Source organism: Odontesthes bonariensis, chromosome 11 (genome assembly GCF_027942865.1).
Source record: "Odontesthes bonariensis isolate fOdoBon6 chromosome 11, fOdoBon6.hap1, whole genome shotgun sequence".
Taxonomy (NCBI): Eukaryota; Metazoa; Chordata; class Actinopteri; order Atheriniformes; family Atherinopsidae; genus Odontesthes; species Odontesthes bonariensis.
Genome location: NC_134516.1, coordinates 24085311 through 24109501, shown reverse-complemented (window position 1 = coordinate 24109501; position 24191 = coordinate 24085311). Strand labels below are relative to the sequence as shown.

General features: G+C 38.8%; 1 protein-coding gene across 4 annotated transcripts; it reads left to right on the top strand.

The window, feature by feature from the left end:
- Nucleotides 1-7516: 7516 nt before the first annotated feature.
- Nucleotides 7517-22630, top strand: LOC142391870 (uncharacterized). 4 transcript variants are annotated; one of them, XM_075478056.1, is made up of 10 exons: nt 7517-7612; nt 8296-8377; nt 14450-14716; nt 14929-15002; nt 15577-15742; nt 16484-16540; nt 17141-17206; nt 17358-17435; nt 19244-19452; nt 20277-22630. In XM_075478056.1, exons 2-10 carry the CDS (start codon nt 8302-8304, stop codon nt 20364-20366), a joined length of 1083 nt encoding a protein of 360 aa, XP_075334171.1. In that variant the 5' UTR covers nt 7517-7612; nt 8296-8301; the 3' UTR covers nt 20367-22630. The 4 variants fall into 4 exon arrangements, with proteins under 4 accessions (XP_075334171.1, XP_075334172.1, XP_075334170.1 ...); XM_075478057.1 differs by having other exon boundaries at nt 7547-7612; nt 8286-8377; XM_075478055.1 differs by lacking the exon at nt 7517-7612 and having other exon boundaries at nt 7644-8377.
- The last annotated feature ends 1561 nt before the right edge of the window (nt 22631-24191 follow it).

The following is a 24191-nucleotide window of genomic DNA, read 5'->3' as shown; positions in this document are numbered from 1 at the left end:
TGTTCAGATGACTCAGATGCCTTCTAACCCAGTCTGATGTACCACAATAGCTGAAAGTAACCACAACATTCTACTTTAGTAACACTAATCCAGTGCACTCCATCTGTGCATGTGCATCATAGAATCATACCCCCTCAACAATAATCACTCAAATCCAGTGCCTCCAAAGGCAGGCATTCCCCAGAGATACCCAGCTACGACCACTCAAATTTGGAATGCCCCCGGAGAGTCGTGCCTCTAAAAATAACACAAAGACACAACACTGGATTTTTTTTGGCCCACACTTGTTATTCCTTCTGAAAATGAAAACCCAGAACGACTGGGACTTATTATCTGATATCTACTCTGATATAAGAGCTACAGTTGCTTCATGCATCAGTTTTGGTTTGACATAAAAAGTGTAAGTTTATGTTTCTGGTAAACGTGTGTGAGAGGCAGAGAAGTGGAGTGAATGTGTGTCCATATTTTAAGGCCACGATGCTGTGAGCAGGAAACAACATGCGAGAGTTGATATCATGCAAAATAATTAGAAGCATCAAGGAGACATTCCCGACTTCCTGTCTGTGTTTCTCAGTCTATGCTGTGTTTATACTTCAACAAACCACATTTCAGAATCATCTCTTAGTGCTAAAGAAGAGCTAAAATTATCCAGTCAAGCCTCTTGGGAAGGAGCGTGAGACACGAATGGTGCAGCTGTTTTGTTGGGAGCAGAGATGTCTTTGCTGGGTTTTATAAACTGGTTAAAACAAAGTATTTCTACTTTATTGGAGCTATAGTTTGCTGAATGCCAATACCTTTATTACAGTTTATATTCTCCATTAACTCTTATGTACTGAAGGAGATTCTTTACAATACATACACATTCAAAATGGGAGATTAGTCACTCTTGTGGTGGTTTTTTTATTTTTTTACAGTGGTTTGCAAAAATGTGGGCACCTTTTGTGAAAATCTATGTTTTTGAGATAACTATCTATCTTCTAACTACATATCTATCTATCTTTTTAAGATAACATTTTAAGTCCTATTATTTTTCCGGTCTTCGACAGGCACCTTGCTTGCTCAGTCACACCATCTTTACAGATTGTGATTTGTTTTCTTCCAGAATTTTCTGGGATGTAATTGAACCCATTCTTCTGTCTGTCTTGCCCGTGTCATTGATTGCAGCATGATCCCTCCACCACCGTGTGTAAGAGTAGGGAAGTATTGCGGGAGAAGTGGGTATAGAAGCCTGTATGCTTTACATTGCAGGTCAGAAAGTACTTTATGCTAAGAAACAAAGTCAATCAGTTTGTCAGAAGCCGTAATGGATAATTATGTCTGCATGAGCACAAAATCAGCGTCCAAAACCCAGTACCTAAATATAAAAAAACACTTCCAAAAACTTAACTGGAAGCAAACTAGTGAATGTGCTACCCTTCAGAGGCGGGTTTACTCCACGATGACTCAAAAATAAGTGGCTAAATATTATGTAAACCCGTGTAGACCCTGCACTACTGGGAGGGGGTTTCTTTTCATGAAATGTACTTTTGCTCATTGCAACACCAAAGCTACAGTTAAGCTTCATCAGCCCACAGCTTTTGGTTCCTAAATGCATCAGGTATGTTAGACATGGTAAATAGAAATAACAATGGTTTGCCCTTTCAAGATGTAAGCCTATATAAGTTGAGTTTACTTAAAAAAATTGAGGAAAGTTGTTGCCGTAAATAAATTAAGTAATGATTAATCAACTTTGAAGTACATTTAACTTAACATTTTTTGTAATATCAACTGCTTTGCATAGTTTTTTATTACTAAATATTTTTAGTTAAATCGACTTTAAGTGTAATAACTATGCAAAGCAGTTGATATTACAAACGGTTTTAGGTTAAATTTACTTAAAAAGTTCATTAATCATTACTTAATTTTTTTTAAGGCAACAACTTTCCTCAATTTTTTTAAGTAAACTCAACTTATACAGGCTTACAGTGTTGTTTAGTTGTTTATTAGCACCCTGCTGCCTCTGACTTTGGTTTCCTCCCATCAAGGTCATGTTTTTGTAGCTGCTGCTGCACAGGAGAGCAATGCACAGCCACTCCAGAGTTTGCTAAAGTTTGTATTTTAGATCCCATTGTATATACAATGAGAGTTTTTGCAGAACAGTCCAACATTTTCATAACATTTGAACCTTTAAATGTTAGAAGAATATAAACGTGTGCTGTGTGATAGGTTATTATCATTTAGTGAGGGGCTGTCGATATGATGAACCAGGAGGTATCGATATGTTTTGATGATCTGTACCTGGAGTGGAGAGCATTTTTTAAGCAGAACTTAGCTGTTCACAATATCCAAGACAGAAATTTTTGGATATACCTTTTCTCTTTGTACTGTATTTGACTGCGACTACCTCTCTTAAGCCAAAGTTCACTGAGTGAATATATCAAAGTATTATTAAACTGAGTGTCAGTGAATCAGAAACCGTTCCGACTGCGAAGCCCAGAGAGGATTATAGGAAGTATGTTGCAGATAGTCCAGGCTACTAAATGCATAACTGAATGCTCTTATCAGTGGCCTTCAGTGGAGAGCAGTGGGCATTCTTTCCATTGATACAATATTGTCATCACACCGAGTCTATAAAAAGATTCTCTATTCACAAAGGCAGCTTTAGAAGCACAATGATCAGGACTGAATAGAGCAGGTTCCTGTAAAAAAAAAAAAAAAACTTTTGTGTTGCTGAGATGCAGCAGGGTATTTTTTTCCTGCTCTACTTTCATGTTAATGAAGTGGTGCATTGTGCATGGACTCCTGATGAAATAGTGACTTAACTTGAGTGTGCGGCCGATTCTTATTGAATGTGTGGACGGAATTTCCATCCCTCCCACTTACTCACTGTTCTGTGAAACCTAATACTTCCAGTGGGACGGAAATTGAATTTGCTATGTTCTCGATTAGGTTTTGAGCTGAGTGAAAGACAAACTGTGGTTTTAATTCCAAGTAGTACCTGCAGCTCATGCTGCCATAATTGTCTGGGTAGCTGTTAAAATGAAAGATTGAAATGATTCAATATAACTATTAGCTCGACCTAAAAAAAACTGCTGCCAAGACAGAATCAAGTGACAAACTGTTTAGAAATGCCGGTAATAAATGTACCAGCATGCCTAACGTGTGGGCTAACAATCATCATGTTTGAACAGAACCACCTGGGCCTGTAGGACGTCAGGACAGCCATATTTCATCCCCAAGCTGATCTAAGACCGAGAACCATTTGGTTTGACACAATCTACATGAAATATCTGAGTTGCTGCAGTTATTTGGAGCAGTCCGATACGATGATGAAGCCATATAAAGGACTCTGATTGGCCTTTAAGGTAATATAAAGGATGGTGATTGGATGCTGGGGTATCCAAAGGGGCTTGTGTGATGTCTTCGACAAAGTTGGACGAGAGCAGCGGAAAAATATCTGATCTATTTATAAAGGCCCATTTAACAGAAAAGGGTCATCCGTGTGTTTCCGCACTGGAACACCGTCAGCATGTCAACCATGAGCCACTCCATCTTAGATGAGCTCTGACTGTCTGCGTTATCCTTCTACACAGAAACGCCGAGAAGTTTTACTTTGTTGCTCCATCGAATATGTGCACACGCACTAACCTGTCCTTTAGAGACATTTATTGGTTCTGCGTTATATTTGAAATAATATATTCTGAAGCTCGACATTCATTCACTTTGTAGCTCTGAACTTAAAGTGATGTTCAAATCAAATCAAATTTATTTGTATAGCACATTTCATGTACAAACAGTTCAAAGTCCTTTACATAAAATAAAAGCATTGCAGCAGGGAGTGTAAGAAGCATTAAAAATACATAAAAGAATATAAAGAGAAACAAATAAAATCATTTAAATGAATTTAAAAACAAGCAACAGTCTGGATAAGTTAAAAGATATTTCATGCATAAACACATGAGAACAGAAATGTCTTTAACCTGGATTTAAAAATGTCTCCATTTGGTGAAAGTTTAATCTCCACTGGCAGTTTGTTCCACTTGTTTGCAGCATAACAGCTAAATGCTGCTTCTCCATGTTTAGTCTGGACTCTGGACTGGACCAGCTGACCTGAGTCCTTGGATCTTCCTTGGATCTTGGATGTTCTCAAATGGTTTCATATCCTGCTTAATTTAATATTAATTAGAAGTGATTGAATCCTGATTCGCACCTTTGCTGCTCCATAAACACAGGACTGCTGAACTTCTTGAGGGCTGTCATTAATAGCCATGACATGACAAGTAATGTCTTTTTTTTTTTCAGTTCATGCTGCTACAGAGAAAGTCCAAACACAAAAAACCCTTTCATGCAATATACTGGAAGCAGAAGCATGCCTTTGAGCTACTTCCATCCATCCGTTTTCTCACTTAATCCAACTCGGGGTCGCTGGGGGGCTGGAGCCTATCCTGGCTGTCATTGGGTGAGAGGCGGTCACCGGTCCATCACATTGGCTGCTTTAGTTATTTGCACATGTAACACAACAGTGCCACCCAGTGGACATCTGCATGTACTGTGAAGCTGTTGATGTTGAGCTTACAGTAATGAAGAGGGGGCACTAAAAACTTTACTGAAAAGAAATAATTTGATTGGATAGCTAAGGGTATAACAGCCTTATGCAGGGTAATGAAAGATGGAAAAATGCTCCGTTTTGAAACGCTTAAAAGGACACATTTATTAGAAAAACAAGACTTCTACCGATATCTGCAGCTGCGGCACTACGTTGATACGAAGATGAAAAATGTAACAAAGACTGGCACGTTTGATTGAACTGTTTACAAAAGCCTATAATTCAGAAACTGTTGATAGAACTGTTTCATGTTTATATAAGAGTCTGTCGAATTTGAAATCACATTCAACTTCATATATTACAACAAAATGGGAGAAGGAAGGAGGAATAATTATATCTGAAGAAGAATGGACAACAATATGGAGGTATCAATGGATGTGTACCAGCTCACAGAAGTGGAGGGAGTTTGGCTGGAAAAGCCTGATTAGGTGCTTTATTACACCCTCCCAGAAATCTCACTATGACAATAACTCCTCAGTCTGCTGGAGGAACTGTGGGAATCAAAATGCAAACCATTATCATATTTTCTGGGACTGCCCGGTCATGAAGGACTATTGGAAAGAGATGCACAACGCCCTACAGGATATCTTCAAATGCCCCTCGACATTAAGACTATGTTTTTCGGACACGTACTTGAGGGATGGCTGAAAAGAGATAAGCACCTCATAAATATCCTGCTAATGGCTTGTAAAAAGAGCATTACCAGGAAATGGCTATCACAAGAGAGCCCAACTGTCAACACATGGCTGGACATATATAAAATGGAGAATAACAGCATTTGTTCATCTTAAACTGGAGAAATTCGCCTCATATTGGGAAAAACTGTGTCAACTATGTCACGCCCCAAATGCCTGATTTTATTTTTACAAATCAATAACTATGCCATATAAAAAGGATCACTCCCAACTTTGTACATATTCTTGTGTTGTTTGGTTCTCTTTTCATTGTTTAGACATAAAACAAAAATACCACTTTGGCATTTAGGACAGACAAGAGATACAAGATGTATGCACATGTACCGTGTGTGAATGTTTGTTTCTGAATGTCAATAAAAAATGTACAAAATAAAAAAAAAATAATTCATTTTACTGTGAAAAACACTCGATATCCTGATTCCAATGACACAAAAAGCAGGAACACTGGAGACACGTCCTGAGACTGATTCACAAAGACGGCGACTCCAGGTTTCAGTAGTTTTGTCTCTTTAAATGTAGATTTGCAGCACAACAGCAAATTCACGCTGGTGTTACGCTGGTGGGTGGGTGGGTGTGGACAGCCACAATAGTGTTAGCCTTAGCTGACGCCCTGGCCTTGTTTAATCTGGGGAGGTCATTAAAAGTCCTTCCAGCCATCTTACTGCACAGTTCAACGATGGAAGCCGTCCTCTTTTTTGTTTGTAAAAGTGAAAGACCCAAAGCGGCATTCAAAAGAACATGTTAAAAGGGACCGAATAAAACAAGAATAAGACGTTCACACAAAAGAACAAGTTCGTGATAATAAAAACACAGACGCTGTGCTGTGGCACACCCGGACGTCCGTATTGGACTCAAAAGACAGTTTGTTGTCCTGTACTATCTCAAGGTCAACAGTCAAAAGCCAACGGATGTGTTAAAACTCCTGCAGAGTTTATATCCTCCTTATCATCACAGTACAATATAATGTAAATTATCCATATACCCTATATTTCTTATTGGTTCAGTCTGCTCAGTTAAATTTATTTTTATCTTTATTGTTAAATGTATGTCAGGTGTGGGTTTTAGGGAGGACACGGATTTAAAAAAAAAACCAAAAAAAAACCAAAGGCTTGGTTTATTAAACAAAAAACAAAGTATCAACATAAAATGCGGCTGAGCCGGAGAAAAACATAACTGTGAACAAAACAAACAAGCAAAGAACTTTCATGGCATAGAATAAATAAATACTTAGCTTCGCAAAGTCAACGTGGAACATGGATCGCAAGACGGGTGGTACATGAAGGGCATGAAACAAAGACAAAGATCCGACAAAGTGAAAGGGGAGACTGGAAACTAAATAGGGAGTGAGAGTGATTGGAGAGTGAGTGCAGCTGAGGGAAAAAACACAGGTGAAGTGAGTGAAACTAATGAACTGAGTGCAGGGAAACTAAAACATGACTAAAAACTAAACATGGACTGAAAACAAAAGCATAACCTAAAACATGAAACTAAAAACGAGTCCCTGGGCGTGACAATGTACAAATCTGTGTTTATTTAGTTTACTGATGTTTATTGTTATTACTGTTATTATTATTTACCCTACTCTTCATACTGTAGATTTGTATATAGCTAATGTTTATTCTCTATTCTTATTATATTCTATTTGCTTGTTTTTCCTTTAATTGTTTACATATCTTTTATACTCTACGCTGTTGCAACACAATAATTTCCCAAATTGGGATGAATAAAGTATCTATCTATCTAATCTATCTAATCTATCTTATCTATCTTATCTATCTTATCTATCTTATCTATCTATCTATCTATCTATCTATCTATCTATCTATCTATCTATCTATCTATCAAGAGCTGGAGAAAAGGGGCTCATGGTTTACCTCAGCTTCATTTCTGCCCCTGCAGCACATCTCAGAATGTCAAAGTGAAGAAGGTCTTTGTTGGGTTTGATTCTTTAGGTCTCCAAAATCTCAAGTTTAAACTGGAAGAGGTGGAAGGCGAATAGGCAGTCAGTGTGGCATGCCAAAGACTTCTGAGCTTAATTTCAAGCAAACCGGACAACTATACGACACCTGGATCTGCTGCAAATGTTCCGAATTAGCCAAAACATCTGAGTTTACCAAAATCCCTTAGAAAATACAGCTGTCGGCTCCCTTTTAGCTCACTATGTCTGTTTCTCTCTTGTTGTTGTGGGAGTGTGTGCTTGGGCGTGCACCTTTGTGCAATCCTATTTATATCCACTTTAAGTGACACACATTCTGGTCTTTACCACACAGTGAGTGTGAGGAGTTAAGCGATGCTGGCACTCTGACACTCCATCCTGTTGAAATCATCAGAGGTAAGATGTTTAATTGTCTGTTTGACTGGAGTTCTGAGCTCCTAGAATTGCAGCAGACTTAGGAAGTGTCTCATATCAAGGTCACATAAGTTTTGACTATCACTCATTTTTAATTTCTTAAGCTTTCCTTAGATATTTCCAGTCAGACAGCTTTTCTTTACGCGGAGCAAAAAGCACTACAGATTTGAGTCCAGGTTCAAACGGTGCCTTCTTTGTTGGTGGCACTTAGGGAGGATGTGAGTTTGTGACAAGGAGAGTTGGTCTAAATGTTGAAGTATTTGTGCTGACCAAGCATTTACCCAACACAACCGAGGAGATTGCTTCACACTGAAACTGTTATTGAGATCAATTTATTTTAGCTGCTTCCAGTGGATTTTTAAAATGTTTGCTGTTAGCTACGGTTCTGAAGATACTTATGTGAATATCACGGGTTGAAATTGTAATTAGTCGCTGGAGAAGCAACGGCAACAACATAAAGAAGCTCACTTCTCTCAGTTCTAAATTTAACATTTACTTTGCTCGCTTTGTTCTTTGATTTTGAAAGTAGATGGGCCCCTTGGATCACTTCCTTTCAAAACCATAAGATGCCTCTCTCACACACACACACACACACACTGATGAACCCACACATGACATATGTGCTCTGACAGGAAATAACCTTGATAATGGAAAGTTCTTTTCAGCTCAACATGATGATGATGAAGATGGCTTCTGTCTCCACCGTCTCTGTGTTTCTGCTCTGCTTCTCTGTCATCGAATCCAAAGGTACTGTTCCAGCCAATTCAATTCTTCTTTGGCGTTCGGTTAGTGACCATCACAAGCATGATGTAGCGTTGGGAATTTTGATGCAAGACAGACCAGTACGAAACATATTTTGGGGATCTCTATTTTAAGCTTAACGTTTATTAACTGTATTTCTTGCTATGCATTCAGCCACAGATGTTTGCTCCTTCACATGTGAAATGTGTGCGCTGGTGTTCAGTTTCTATCTCCATTTTTCATTTCAGACCACCAACAGAAATTTGTTTGAATTTATTGAAAATTTATGTAAATTACAAGGAAATGGCTTAAACCGGATACCCCATCTATTAGGGAATGGTATGATATTGTATATGAAATCTATCGAATGGAGAGCATTACTTTCTCTGTGAGGCTCCAGGACTGTAAATTTGAGGAAATTTGGAAGAAATGGAAAATGTATATTCTCCCGAGACGCCCAACCTATGTTTAACAAGAAAGAAGCATATTAACATCTTGCTTGTATGTTTTAGTGTTTGTTTTTTTCCCTTTGTGGTTTTATTTTTATATATCACCTCATGTTCTGTTCTAATTATAAAAAAAAGTAAAAGGATCAGACTGTAAAGGGATGTAACTTGTGATAATAGTATGATTGACATGTAACGATCCTAAATAAAGACAAAATTTAAAAAAAAAAGAAAATGTACGTAAAGTGAACATCGTGGCAAAAACATTTGGATGGTCCTTTAAATGTGACATTCTTATTACCAATTATTTTTTTTCTCATTTCTAAAATGAAGCAGATCAAGAAAAAGGGAACCAACCCAATGTCTGTGTTGCTGTGCCAACTGTAAAGCTGTAGTTTTAGTGAGATCGAAAGATATGAATCAACTTCCATATATGCACTCACTTCACTTTACTGGGTTTGAATGTCTTTTCTGTTTCCTTCCCTTTAGTCCAAACTTTGTTTTTTAAAGAAGTAGCATTTGAGATGTGTGCAAGGTGAAACCTGAGCGAGGAATACATCAGAGTTGGACAAAAGAAATGCAAACTGCGCATGAAAAAGCGCTGCTCTTGAGGTGGTGTCGGTCTAAAATGAGGTTGCACAGGACGAACAGGAAGCAGTGCAAAAGCAGTGAAGTTGAGGTGGCCTACAGAAACAGCAAGGGCTCCATACAGAGAAGTGACTTCAGGACTCCAGCAAGGGAAATAAATTTAGGCTTCAAAATATTTCATTGTGGCAAAAAGTTTTGCTTTACACATGATGGTGAAATGTGGAGGGTGAAACACTAAAACAATGATTAAAACCGGCACTTTTTCATACAAGTCTTTTTTTAATTTAAGTGACCGGAACAAAGTAGCTTTAAAAAGTAACGAAACTTGGAAACAGTTTTAAAACATAATAATAATAAGTCATAATAAACACAAGTCATAATAATTTGATAAGAATGCACACCGTGTATGCTGAACAAAACTAATCTATATACGTTTTTTTCTACATGGAACAGCACTTCAGGCCTTTTTATTATATTTGTATATCGTTACATTTTTACATTGTTTATTTATTACTTTCATGTACCTCTCAGCACAATTTGAAGCTTCCTCTTTCAATTTCCAATTAATTGAGTTGTGCCATATCTACCGGGCAAAATTTTGTGATTACAGACGAACATTTTTAGGATTTTACTTGCTCTAATTTTTAAAATCTTGACTCTAGTTTGTAGGAGACATTCAACAGTATTCGTAGCTAAGTGTCCTTTACACAGCTTTTAAATGTCATGAATTTCGTCATTTTGCTTAATTTCAGTTTGATTTCAAAATAAGAAGCAAAACCATACAATCTCTTTTCTTAACCTTTGTGCTATCGGTTTTGAGGGATGTGGAAATTAAGATGTGCAGAATGTCATGGCTTCTGGTTAGATTTAGACAACTAGAACAATTTTAGTTGAGTTTAGGGAAGATTGTAGCCTGGGAATTCCCATGGTGCTTTGCGCACGATTTCATTCTCACTGCAAAGTCAGCCTGGAAACCACCGCCCTTATTTTTGCCAGAGTTTGGGAACCAATCACAGAACGGGGGGGGAAGCAAGACGATGACGACGTCTATGCGCTACACCGAAGCTTGTAGAGTGTTAATCCAACATGGCAGCGGACACAACGTTACCGTTCGATGCAGCCTTAGAAAGTGTTTTAAGTAGCTTAGAACGCAAGTTTACTTTTTTTCTTCTTCTTCCTAGTCATCTGGTATAAGTGATACAATTGGCTATGAATCGCGCGCAAAGCAGCATGGGAAGAACCAGACGCCATTTGATAGACATTCGTAGCGCCCAATAAACGGCTCTAGGCATTCGTAAACCACGCCTCAAATACGAGAAAATGCACACCTAATTCCCAGACCACCATCTCATCGAGATGTGGACGCGTCAGCCAGGCTAGGAAGATTGCGGTTTTTCTTTAAATTTTAATGCAGTATTATCACTAAAAATCTCCGTTCTTCTAGGGTTCATAAGCAGCTGCTCACTGCCCACTAGATTAAGTCATTTACCCAGTTCAGACATGAAACGTTTCTCAAATTATGGCTCATGTAACGATAGATTCACTGTGTGTAAAAATGAAACTTGGTCAAACTCATTTGTTGGTTGTCAATGATATTCCACAAAATGGCTTTTGGTGGTGTTGGTGTTTCTCTCGAGCACCACATGTGCGCAAGAATTTTCCGTCTGCCTCTGTTCGATTAGAAAAAAATCTGTTTTGCTTCACAGTTGGTGACAAACTTCACCAGCAGACTTCTGTGGTCTGAACCGAGATAACAGGATACAACGCATACATCATCGGTGCACCGAACACCTCTGCAGCAAATATTTTGTGCAGCACAACTGCAGTGTTAAGTTTTTTGACTTGACAACTTCAGATATCACATATCTGCTGAGTACAAGCAGCTTTAAAGGTTGCCCGAAAACCTTAAAATCCTTCTGTACAAGCTGAAGACACTGTGTGTATATCCAGAATGCAGCGTAGTTTTATGGCAGTTGAGTTGGACTCCATGTAAACTTGAGCTGAGATTGGCAGGCGGAATTTGGCTATTGGGTGAATTGAACCCTGGATCCGCTGCGTATCCTCTGAGAACACGACTCACTGTCTGCATTACCGGGAAAGTTTTGGTTTCCCAAATACCTTCTCAGAAACAATATGGAAGGGAATACCTTCATTTGTAATTGCACCGAGATACAACAGGATTTGTGCATCTACACAGTGGTAGCCTTAAGAATAAAAAAATGCTATTGACAATGCTAACGATGGTAATGCTGATGTTGATAAAAACAGGAAACAAAAAACTAGGGCTGGGCAACGATTAAAATTTTTAATCTAATTAAAGGCAGGGTAGGGGATCTTTTTCTGGAACATTTTTTTACATATTGCTTGAAATACTCTTCACACCCCCATTGCAACCAATTAATTAAAAGTTTTGACACAAATATGAAAAGTTTTAGTGGCCTCTAGAACGTACAATCTAGGAAAAACAGTATCCAATCATTGTGAACGGATGCCGTCTATCAAACTGCAATCTGCTCCCCCTCCCCCTCCTTCCCCCTGTGCGCGTACCCTGCTCCGTGAACGAAGCTTGGCAGGAAGCTAAACTAGAGCCAGCTTGGCTAGCACCTAGCATTATTAAACGTATAGTTAGCATAAACTAAATACTAAATACTAAATACGGCAACGATCGATGCTTGCTGTCAGAACAGCGCTCGTGCACCTTCGTGCTCGTGCGCGTTCATGTACTCTAGAGGCGTGCCTTCGGGGGGAAAGTGAAGAAAAGGGTTGGGACTTTTTACCTGTGTATTTTCAAAATGCAGCTTCGCTGGACTCAAAATCCAGGATCTCCTACCCTACCTTTAATCGCATGATTTCCCTGATTAATCACCAGTAATCACATTTGTACACAAAATCCAAAAATTAATTCAAAAGTAGTGTATAGCTTTTAGCATTTAGTTTTATTTTAAATGTGCTGCCATATGAATGAAAGTGCCATAACATTTGTTGTGCAAACACACTTTTAACATCAGCATCTTTCTGTAGTTTTTATGTAGAAGCCTCGCTCCACTGTCTGTTTCCTTGAATGACTTGCTGCTATCAGTTGTGTGTTTTGCCTTTAAGTGATATTTTAGACTGGAACTACTACGCTGAGAAGACAATTCAACTTGGCAGTGTTTACAGATGACTTTGGTTCTGTCGACTCAGCCGTCTGGAAGAACTTTAAAATGAAAATGGCCGAGTAAAAGTTCCGTACCCTTCTCCATGTTTGGTGGATCCGCCGATTACTTTCTTTTCTGGTTCCACAGCAGACAGCAACAGACTTTTACAAAATAAAAGCCTGTGAGCAACAGACTTTTACAATAATATATATATTTTTTTTAAATGCATTAAAGCTATGGTAGGTAATCCTAGAGAGCTAGCAAGAGAGCTAGCAAGATTCGAAAGTGTCCCCTCCTCTAAGCTCCACCCCCCCTCCCCATTCCGTCAGTGAGTCATCCAAAGCCGGTAGAACCGCATGCGCACACGGAGCAGGGAGCCGACAGAGGGGGGCGTAGGCAGAAAGCAGAGGCATCTGATTGGTTTTTGTAGGCGCTCCAATCCGAGATCAGCGTCCCGCTGATCTCGGATTGGTCAGCTTTTTCTCAGTCCTGCAGCTGCCACAGAGGTCTGATTATTTTCGTCCCTTTTTCTAAATACATCTTGTATAGATTTCTCTCAGGACAGACGGACCATTTCACCCAGTATTACAAAATGTGTTTCTGAACAGGATTACCAACCATGCCTTTAATGCGCAATAAAATATTTATCGGCGTTAAATAATTAACGAGTTAACTCGCCCAGCCCTACAAAAAACACTAACAGAAAGCAGCATATCACCATAATTACAAAGTGTAACAAATAGTACGTATATTGCACCACGCTGTCTTAAAGAACATGAGAAGTTGATGTAAGTTTATTTAGATGCCATGTTGTCTTATCCCTTGCCCTAAGGGTGTCCCTTTTTTGTATGCATAGACCCTGAATTTTGACTTCAGGACAGTGTTTCTACACTCCGACTGTAAGATAAGCTTCTAAAATCATAACTTTGTCTTTTACTAATCATCAAACTCATATTCTATACAAATCTATGCACTGCAAGTAAAAAAACGACACATTTTCAATACGTTTCAAGATTAAAAGGCATCTTTATTATTAACATAGTGACTCATAAAACCCACTGCAAGAGACTGCAAAGAAGAATCACACCGCTGAATGTGTTTGAAAGCATTAGGATTTTAATAAATGGGGCTTTTTAAAAAAAAAAAAAAAAGGATCAGATTTTGGCATAATCAATTGCTTGTCAATTGGCAAATCTTGAATTCAGCAGTGCATTTCTGTTTCTCCCTTTCCTTTTCTTTCCTTTTTCCATCTCTTCCCCTCTCCACCAGATTTGACCGTATTTAGCCAAACAAAACAAAAGCTAACCTGGCAACAGAGGAACGAGACAGAAGTAGTGAGAGAGCAATCCTTACAGGATGGGGCTCCTCTCCCAATGTGCAACACAACGCAACGTGCTTTCACACTTTATATTAGACTACACACAATGCTCAGTTTCACCTTTATAGCATTTAGATAAAAAGTGTTCAGAGATCTGGTCGAGCGATTAGTCTTTGGCTGATTTAATGACTTTCTACCGTGAATCTTACCAGCATCTAAAGAAAGTCTAATCTTGGGATTGTTGAGAAGACTCTGTGGACATATTGATGTCACCAGTGGCTGTGCTGGTTGAAGTGTTTTTTTCTTCAGGATACTCCCTAAACTGTTTCCCCAGCACTCTCTCTTGTCTACATTTGTTACAGTTATGTTCATCCTGGCCATGTTTTGTGCGTTTGAAATGTCACCTGCTGCCAATAAAGTTCGCTGTTGAAGATTAGTCTTCTGAAAAAAAGTTATGGTGAAAAACGTAGAACTTCGCCGTCAGATCTGATTGTCGTATGATTGGGTTACTGACTCCCAGATTTGTCAGCTTATTTCTGTTTGTTTGTTTGTTTCTGAATCTTTTCTTTCTGATCCAAACATTTTCCAGGAGAATGCAACTTGTACGCTACAAAAGGCAAAAAGTTTGTGATGCATCTGGAACAGCGTAAGGACAGCTCGGATTCATTGAAATGGAAGTTCAATAATGACGTCATCTTCAATCGTAAAGCAATCAGTCAGAAACAACAGTTTGCTGAGAATGGATCCATCACGCTGCCAAGTGCAGTTAAGGCTGATGAAGGAAGTTACACATATGAGGTTTTCGATAACAACGGAAAAAATAAGTTCACAAAGGAGATACATTTATGTGTATTGGGTAGGTAACAGAAAATCATTCCTTTTAGCTTAATGTGCTCCTCTCGTTACTTCTTAAGTGAGTCAACGATAACTGTCTACTCGCCATGTTACCTTATTTGCTACAAATAATAATTTCCAAATCTCAATGATTACCCGTGTGTGTGCTCACTGCTTTGTTTGTCGTGAAACATTAACTGTGTTTTGTTCTTTCATCTAATCAAATGCATTCAGATCCACTGAAAACCCCTACAGTGAAGAAGGAGTGCAAAGACCAAGAAGTCCTATTAACCTGTGAAACTCCTCAGGTGAGAACAAATGTGTTTTATGTACAGAGCAGCACTGTTCCAGACCGTGGAATGGTTTTAAGTTTACTTAACAGCTTTTAAAAACGTTAAAACTGGCAAACTTGAACCACTAGTGAACAATCTGAGATGTGTTTTTTTTTCTTCTTTTTAATACGTCAAAACTGTAACTTTGTCATGTCAAATAATGAGCGTTTATGTTCACGCTTTGAATATTTTAGTGCCAGCGAGGAGGCCTCCACAAAGCACCCCACTATCATTTTGCTTTATCAAAGTAAAACCCCTAAGGAACCTTCTAAATAAGCGCTAAACATTCAGTGGGGTTACATGGCACTGAAAGGATCGGATAATTGGCTAAATTAAAATTTACAATTAAACTTACAACTAAATTTACAATTTACGCACTGAGACTTCCAAACTGTTATTCTGTAGCATAATAAAGTAAACCGAGTGTAATCACGTATCCTTGAAATGTGTTTGGGATCAGCCTGAGGTTCCAACAACAAGTTTTAAGTTGTCGTGAAAAGTATTATCATGCTAACTCTCTAACCCTTCAGTTGTTTCTCCCTTCATGTAGAAAGATGTAACATATGAGTGGCTTCAGAACAATGAGGTGTTGCCAGAGAAGACACATAGTCTGACGAAGCAATTCAACGAAGTCAAGCAACAGAAGTTCTCTTGCAAAGTTTTCAAACTAATCCAATCTGAGCCCAGTGAAGAAGTGACCGTTTCTTGCACCAGCAGTGAGTATTATCTGGTGGTTACCAGCAGGGGCGTCGTAGTGGGGTGAAAAGTGGGACTGAGTTACCAGGGCCCCAAGAAGTGGGGGGGTACTTGAGGAGTCTGGAATTTTTTTTCCTTTAAATATTAATACCATTTAAAGATCACAGTAAATGTTGCTAACTAATGTAAATTTAATGGTTGTTTGATGGATTGAATATTGTATCCGAGCCCTGATGTAGTGTCTGAGTACAGGCACCCCCTCACCCCTTGCACGACATGGTTTAGTCCGCCTTCACCGGGCTTTTTAAGCGTGCATGTTTTTTTAACTCAGCGTTCGTTCTGCTGAAGCAGCAGTGCGCAACACTTTAAAGATGATGCTCAAGAAAGCAAAAAGGGTTTCAAAAAAGGAAACAGAGGCAGGAAAGAGAAAGAGAAAAAAAAAGGAAATGAGGGAAAGCAACTGCTGACCAACTTCTTTCCCAAGAAAGGTAACTCCTGTGGTTAGAAAACACTTCAATACTACCGCGACTGTCAGTGCTAAAAACTGCAGAACTCAAAATTAGAAATAACATGATGCCTCATCTGTAATCTGAGGGAAAGTCTAAATGTTTTTTTTTGCATAGCCTACCACACCATTGCAATAGTATACTGATTAAAAAATTGAATTAATATTTATTATTGGGCCATAATCAGGGTGAGAGGTTCATAAGGATAGGCTGTCAAACAAGTAGCAAAGCTAACTTGTGAACCATCGGTTTCAGAAAAGGGTGATGCAGGAACAGACCCCTCATCCTCTGATACTGTGGACTTGACACAAGGTGGGTTTAAAGTGAAAACACATCATTTTAGCTATTTATACTGTAATGTGTTTAGCAACACTAACAATAAGAGACTAAAGGCAGTTCCAGCCAAAGTTCAGTTGACTTTTTTGTCACGTCACACTTTTATCCAAAGCGACTTACACTCATATCCCAGGTAGGCAGGAGTGGGGGGGGGGTCTTGCTACTGGAGGTAGTACCTTTCATGCAGGTGGGTCAGGATTCAAACCCCAGACGCCTACATTAAAGGCAGCAATCTTACCACTACACTATCCAACCAAATGTGTCCCAAATGTGTGTGTGTGTGTGTGTCATATTTGGCACTTACACTTTGAATTGTTTTGTGCATGAAATGTGCTATACAAATAAATTTGACTTTGACTTTGGGTTCCAGCAGAAGTGTTTCAGTTAGTAACCTTTACTACACATGAGATGGTAAAACAACAATTTAAATACAAGTATACTGTGTAGACTGTAATTTATTATTTTATTATTGACTGCAATTACTCACAATTTACAGTTTACGAGAAGCTTTAAACAGATTTTTAAAAGAGACATCTTGTTAAGGTTCCTTTCTTCTTCTTGTGTTTACTTTTTAAGGTAAAGGAGGTTTCCCAGATAAGTTGTTAGGAATTAGTATCTGGATTTTCGTGGGCGGCGGAGCAGGTATGTTAGGTTTTAAACAGATTGAAATACATAATACCTTATCGCAATAGGTGATACGTGGTTATGCTAAAAATACACTGAAATTAATCTTGACTTAATCAAAAAATTGTTGAGCTTTATATGTCTTATGCTATGCTGTTATACTCATCAGGTATTGTTCTGGTGCTGATTATTATTGTCATGATTTGCTGCATCCGGGCGAAACGGAAAAGGCATATGCAACTGGGGGGTAAAGTATTCTTTTTTTTTTCTTTTGTCATTCATGTTCACAATTAAACTCAATGAACCGAGGTTGAATCACTTAGAAGCGGCGGAAGCTAATTTAAGGACCTGGATAGCCCCTATTAAAGCATCCAGTACTCTTTATAAAATGCTAACGTAAACTTGTGGAGCACCCCAAGGCTCAGTGTTTGGGCTTGTTATGTTTGTGATATCTATTTGTGCAAGAATTGTATTTTCAAAATGTATTAAACGTAATTGACACAAGCTTATTTTACTTAGAGATTATACAAATGCATTTCAGTGTGATAAATTTCTTTTTTTTTTTTAAATCGCAGGCAGTTAGTTAGAAGAGAGGCTGAGGCCAAGATTTGGTAGTGATAGTTGTTATAGAATCAACATTGAAATTATTTGTCTGTTACTGTCTGTTAAAGATACTGTGTAAGAGTAAAACTATTGTTTAAAGATTCAATGTACTGATACTTAGATACATCTTCTGCTATGTGGAAACGTGTGAAAACATTAAACAGAGAGTCAGTTTTCATGCTTTGAAAGAGATGAATAATGCAAACAAAGCATGAATGTTATAGATTTTATAGACTTGGCAGAGTTTCAGTCACAACAGATCATGCTTGAAAAACTATCTTTTAAAGGTGGAATAGGTTCATTTAAATGAGAGAAAACCTAAAACTCATGTAAAACTCCTCGAGCGACACCATTTCAGCAGCGAATTTTGGACTTCTCTTTCCATCTTCATTAAATTAGAACCACTTGGCAGAGTGATCGTTGAGCTGGTTACAATATTTAATATATTATGATATTATAGACTTTATAGATTGCTTAATTTTGTTTGAATTGAGTGCAACACTATGAATATCTTCCTGGAAAGACGCAGCCTGTTGTGGTTATATTCAAATGTCATCCTCTCTCAATGAAAACTGTCTCTCTGCTCTTATGTATTAGTTTAGACATTCTGATGTATGCATGTATGCTATAGTTAATTCTGCTTGCCCCAATTTAAGGATGTTGTCATGTCAATTGATGTTTATGCTCTAAACTAATTTTCCAGTCAATCAGTGTACTTGATTACAAAGGACACCTTGAGCTTTAAAATCCATATAAGTCTGAGGCTATAGCTGCTTTACTTTTTATGGAGCCAGAGTGTGTATTTACATGTAAGGGAGAAAAAAAGATTCAAAGTTAACAAATAATTGACAGCTGAGAGAGTCTTTTACGACCTCAAACGTTTGACTATTAACAGCAGTTGCATGTGAGCCACTTAAACCTAAACACACCACAACATCCTTTGTGCGTATCTTGGTTGCAAAACCCAGTCAAATGATTCTTTAGAAGCATTAGTTGAGCACCCTCGACCATTAAAGCTTTGGACTGTGTTCGAAACCGCATACTTCCCCTACTACTAGTGCCGAATTCGTCGGAACAAAATTGTAAATAGCCGGTATTTTGTCAGATTTACAACACGTTGGGGATCTAAACGACTACTTTCTCACCTGAAAATGTTTCAAATGTTGCTAAAGTTTACAGAGTTTAGAGCTTAAGTGAAATCAGCTTCAGGCCGGCTGATTTCGGCTCGGGCAGGAGCAAAATGCATTGTGGGTAAACGCTCTGCATACTGTCTTATCGATGAGTATGCAGAATGGAAGTATGCAGTTTGCAAGTACGTAGTATGTGGTTTCGAACACAGCCTTGGTCTCAGTCACTCGACGCTTGGGTTTTATTTTCTTGATTAAACAATGAAGCTAAATGGGAACTCCTGATCTGAATCATTGTTGATGCTCATTTTCATCTCCTCGACAGATGAGGAGGAGTTTCGTTTGGGCTGGACCAATCCCGAGCAGCAGCATCGTCATCACAACCATCCTCCTGTTCCAGATCACCATCACCATCACCAACAGCAGTCAGCTGGCCACACCGGCCCTCGACAAAACCGCTCCAGACAGCAGCGTCCCAGAGCCCCTGAACCCAACAACGACCGCCCTCAGCCCAGCCCCAGACGAGCTGCACAGGTAGGAAACGACAACAATACTTCAACTTGGTCGCTGCTTGTTCGCGGAGCGCAGTTGTTCAGAATGTGAATGGATAATTCTGATTTAATCTCGTACTTTTGGCCTTGATTTCTAGCCTGGCTGATGCGTCCACATCTCGATGAGATGGTGGTCTGGGAACTAGGTGTGCATTTTCTCGTATTTGAGGCGTGGTTTACGAATGCCTAAAGCCGTTTATTGGGCGCTACGAATGTCTATCAAATGGCGTCTGGTTCTTCCCATGCTGCTTTGCGCGCGATTCATAGCCAATTGTATCACTTGTACCAGATGACGTATGTAGAGCGACAGAAATTCGACGAGGAAGAAGGCAATGAAATCTTTCAACGCCAAACGTTGCTCTTTTTTAAAAGTAAACTTGCGTTCTAAGCTACTTAAAACACTTTCTAAGGCTGCATCGAACGGTAACGTTGTGTCAGCTGCCATGTTTAATTAACACTCTACAAGCTTCGGTGTCGCACATAGACGTCGTCATCGTCTTGCTGCCCCCCCCCCCCCGTTCTGTGATTGGTTCCCTAACTCAGGCAAAAATAAGGGCGCTGGTTTCCAGGCTGCCTTTGCAGTGTGAATTAAATTGCGCGCAAAGCAGCATGGGAATTCCCAGGCTACTTGATTTCTGTAATTTGGCATAATATTGTACACACCAAGCTGCTCCGCTGATCTTAGGACACAACATTGCAACAATGTTTGACATAGAAAGAAACACTAGCTGGAAAGCTGTTGCACTGCACTGCATACCAAATATCAATGTCGCATGTGATCTCAGTCTGTCTTTCACTTCCCTTCAGGCACCGAGACCTGCCAATAACGTTGATGACGAGCAGCCTCCCCCTCTTCCTCAGCCCCGGAAGAAAGCACCCTCAGCACAAAAAGTGTGACACCGTGTGTGTTTAGCCAGCGTTAGCAGTCGTCTTATTTATCTTGTTCTCTTTTTCCATCCAGCTGGAAAAGAGTTGATCCAAATTTAGTCTGGAAATCAAACTTCAACAAACATGATCCTCAAAGCAAACTTAAAACTGCTTGTTAAAGCTGAACTCAAACTATAATTCTTTAGAAGCTCACAATTTGTTGATTTCTGTCAATCTTGAGCTTTTGCAAATGTGCAGTACAGTATCATGTATATATCGTGTGTGGCCTTACTTTTATTTTTGATTCTCAGTAAAGATGGGAAGTAAACTCCGTTTAGGAACTGAACACAGTGAAATAATGAAACCGAAGTTGTAATATCAAACTTTGTCTCTTGATACATGATGAAATTATACTTCAGATAACACATAAATGCTCTTCAGTGTAGGATTAATGTTTTGTTTTTTTATCATGTGAATCACAGTGCATAAGAGCCTGTTAACTTTTTTTTTAAGCCTGACTTAATATCTCTTTTGCATTTTATTGTTTTTCTTTTTTCTTTTCTTTTTTCTTGATGCAAACAAGTGACAATATGAATACATAAATACAACATAACAAGGGACCATAGATTGTACTCGATGACCGCTGATGTCACCTAACTGGATTGTGGATGAACATTGTGGACACAGCCATCTTGCTTTTGTCTGTTTGTTGTTTTTAACTAGTCCCTGAACCACACCGGTTTGTTCCCTGAAATGGACCAAAATTCAAAGTGATCGTGGAAATGAAGAACATTAGAATTATTAGAATTAGAAAACATAAAATTATACACAATTGATTATAAATCAAGGGAGATGTTGGAGTCATCGTGTGCCCTTGAAATCGCCCCCTGCTGGCCATTAGAGGTAATTCATAATTATATCCGAAGCTCATTTGCATAGACTTAATTTTGTAGTCCATCTTTAATATACAGCTACACATAGAACCAGAGTCTTCACACAGATTTCTGTCTCAGATATTATAATATTATTATTCAAGTGTAACATGGGAGTCCTGCAGGTCGAAACTACCTATTTGTTGAATGTGCAACCTCTAGTGGTCATAAGAGCAACTACATGTACATTTAAAAAAAGAGAGAAAACATGACGGTGAGGGTTGTTTTGTAAAAAGAACGGATTTTATCCCTAACTATGACCTTTTTCTAACCCTAACCAGTGACCAAAGTGTTTTAGGAAAGTGTTGTATTATATTGACTGAACGTAACTTGAACCCGAACAGACTATCGTCGTTGTTGTTGGTCTTGAATGTGTCGTGAACGTATGAATAAAAGCGTTGCACATTACCGCATCATCCAACCTCCACCCCTACAGCTTTATGAGGATTTAGTGGCTTCGTCAACGAAGTACTTAATAATAACGTCTTTCTCTGATGTGGAAACTCTCATATGAGTTGATGTCTCACCTTCCGCTTACTTTACAGAACAACAGTATGAGTCATATTTACGGGTATGAATAAATTAACTGTAGGGTTATTTCAGTTGGAGCACTTGTTGGTATATTCACCTTTTCATTACTAGTTCATCCATATTTACTGCAGACAAACAGTTGTATCTGGATGAAGTCTCCATCACCCATCCATCCTTCTTCTATACCCGCTTAATTCAATTCAGGGTCACTAAGCTGGAGCCTATCCCAGCTGCCATTGGGTTCACCCTGTCGCCAATCCAATACAGGGCTGCACAGACTCAAACGAGACAAACTGACGTGCATGCTCACACACACACAGTCAGTCTCAATCATGCATTTGGGAATTCTAATTCTAATTCTAATTTTTCTTTATTCTTATGTAAGCTTTACTTTAGCTTCAGAAAAAAGTTTCCAATATCTCCACAGAGCCTCGTATGCCCTTTTATTTTATATTCAATATCTTCTTCCCACAAAGGCTGCTGACAAGATATGACACGTCTACATAGTGAGTGCAGCCTTTAAGGTGCAGTTTGGACTTTTTAATGTACATTTGTGAGAGGTCTTTTAGAACAATGGAATTTTTTTTTGTTTTTTATATATATATATATGTATTTGAGTTACATTAATAAAGGTTTCTTTGCCGGACAATTTATGTGCCATGTATGTTCCATTGTGTAAAATGTGCTGATGATGAAGTCTGTATTTACCTTAACTGTCATTGTACTACCTTACCAAGCAGGAACATTGTATGCGCCATGGTATATCATTTAAATGTGAAAATATCAGTGTTATCAGTTTGCAGTCTCAAAATAAATATTGATGTGACTTTTTCCACTGCGTCATTTTCATCTCTCAATCGTCGCTGTTCATGCAGTTTTTCACTTTGTACAACACAATACTGGCAGATGGTGTGTGTGTGTGTGTCTTTTGCATATCCTGTGCATTTTTGCTGAAAAAGTGTTTGTGGTTTGGTGTGTGTGTGTGTGTGTGTGTGTGCTCTCTGCATGAAAAAGCCTATCTGGTACGTGTACAAGGAGACATTTTCCTGCCTTTGCAGCTTTATACCAACAGAAAATGTCCACATTTACCACATATTGCAACATAGCAGTCAACTGATATGATCGCCACGAATGAAGATAAAGGACGAAAAAAATGGTATCATGAGACATTTTTTTGCTGTTTCTCTTAGGTTTATCTCACCCCTAACAATTTGACTGCACACCCACAAAGTGTTGCATTGTTGTCTGAAAGACGGTTAGATTAGGCAAATGTAAAACAAGGCAATGCACTTCACGTAATGTGATTTGTAACTCAGTATTTACGGATTTTACTGCTTTTGATTGTGCCTAATGTGTTTTACTTTCCATTTAGCAACATTGATTCATGATGAATGTATATTTGCTCCCTTAAGGTGCAGCTGTGCCTAAAGAGAGACCATGTATCTTCAAATATTGAGTTTTTTTGTTATGTTTTAGGCCAAATGTGAGATGATAGAAGCAGCCTTTCCAGGATGACAGTAAACCCAGCAGCACAAGGCTCCCCTGGTGTCTCTTGCTCTGTACTGCAGGGAAGCAACACATGCCAGGTCGAGTGCTGCTGCTGATTTCCCCCCTCAACTTCTGCAGCACCAAAGTGAAAACGAACAGACAGGAAGTGCAAATAAGGTGTGAACGACACACTATCCACATATGCTCAGATAACAATTGTCTGTCTCTTCTGTAACCCTATGCTGAACCATAAGACGTCAAGAGCTGGAATAAGCGTTTTTTTTTAAGCTTGAGTATGCGCCTTTAAGAGACAACCTGGCAGTTCTTAGAAACACGGTTGCTTGACTCACAGCAGTGCGTTGTTAATGGAAAGGTAAAGGAAGTGAAGATGTCCTTATATGGCACGATTAGTCTTGAAGATAATGTCTGGGTTGTTTGCCAAGATTATTAATTCCTTATGTACTCCTTCACAGTTCCTTTCTTGATTTAAACTAATGTGCCAAATCCCCACTGTATACATATCGCCACATCTGAAAACAGCAGAATTCACCATCAAATAAACATGTAACGGTGTTATGTATGGGTATATATCCATAAGTATAGATTGTTGAAATTGTTCTTCTATCCTGCATCGTGTTCCACTGCTGTTATTTTAGGTCCACTTTGGTTACATTCACAGTACTAGGCTGAAGTGGCTTGAATCTGAATCTTTTTTCTTCTCAGATTAGATTATTTTTTTAGTGCTGCGTGGACACGGAAATCTGATTTGTCTCACTTTAGTACGTGTTCTTAGCCCAGATATAGAAGGTCATGTGACCTGAGTGAGGACACGTATTGGATCCCATGCGACTTTTTGCTTGTGCGCATACACCGGATAGCAAAAGTTATCCATCAAGCCTCTCTT

Coding starts and splice junctions, on each gene's coding strand:
- LOC142391870 (XM_075478055.1), top strand. CDS start 8,278: ATGGAAAGTTCTTTTCAGCTCAACATGATGATGATGAAGATGGCTTCT. Junction 14,717..14,928: donor GATACATTTATGTGTATTGG/GTAGGTAACAGA, acceptor AAATGCATTCAG/ATCCACTGAAAACCCCTACA. Junction 17,207..17,357: donor TTTCGTGGGCGGCGGAGCAG/GTATGTTAGGTT, acceptor TATACTCATCAG/GTATTGTTCTGGTGCTGATT.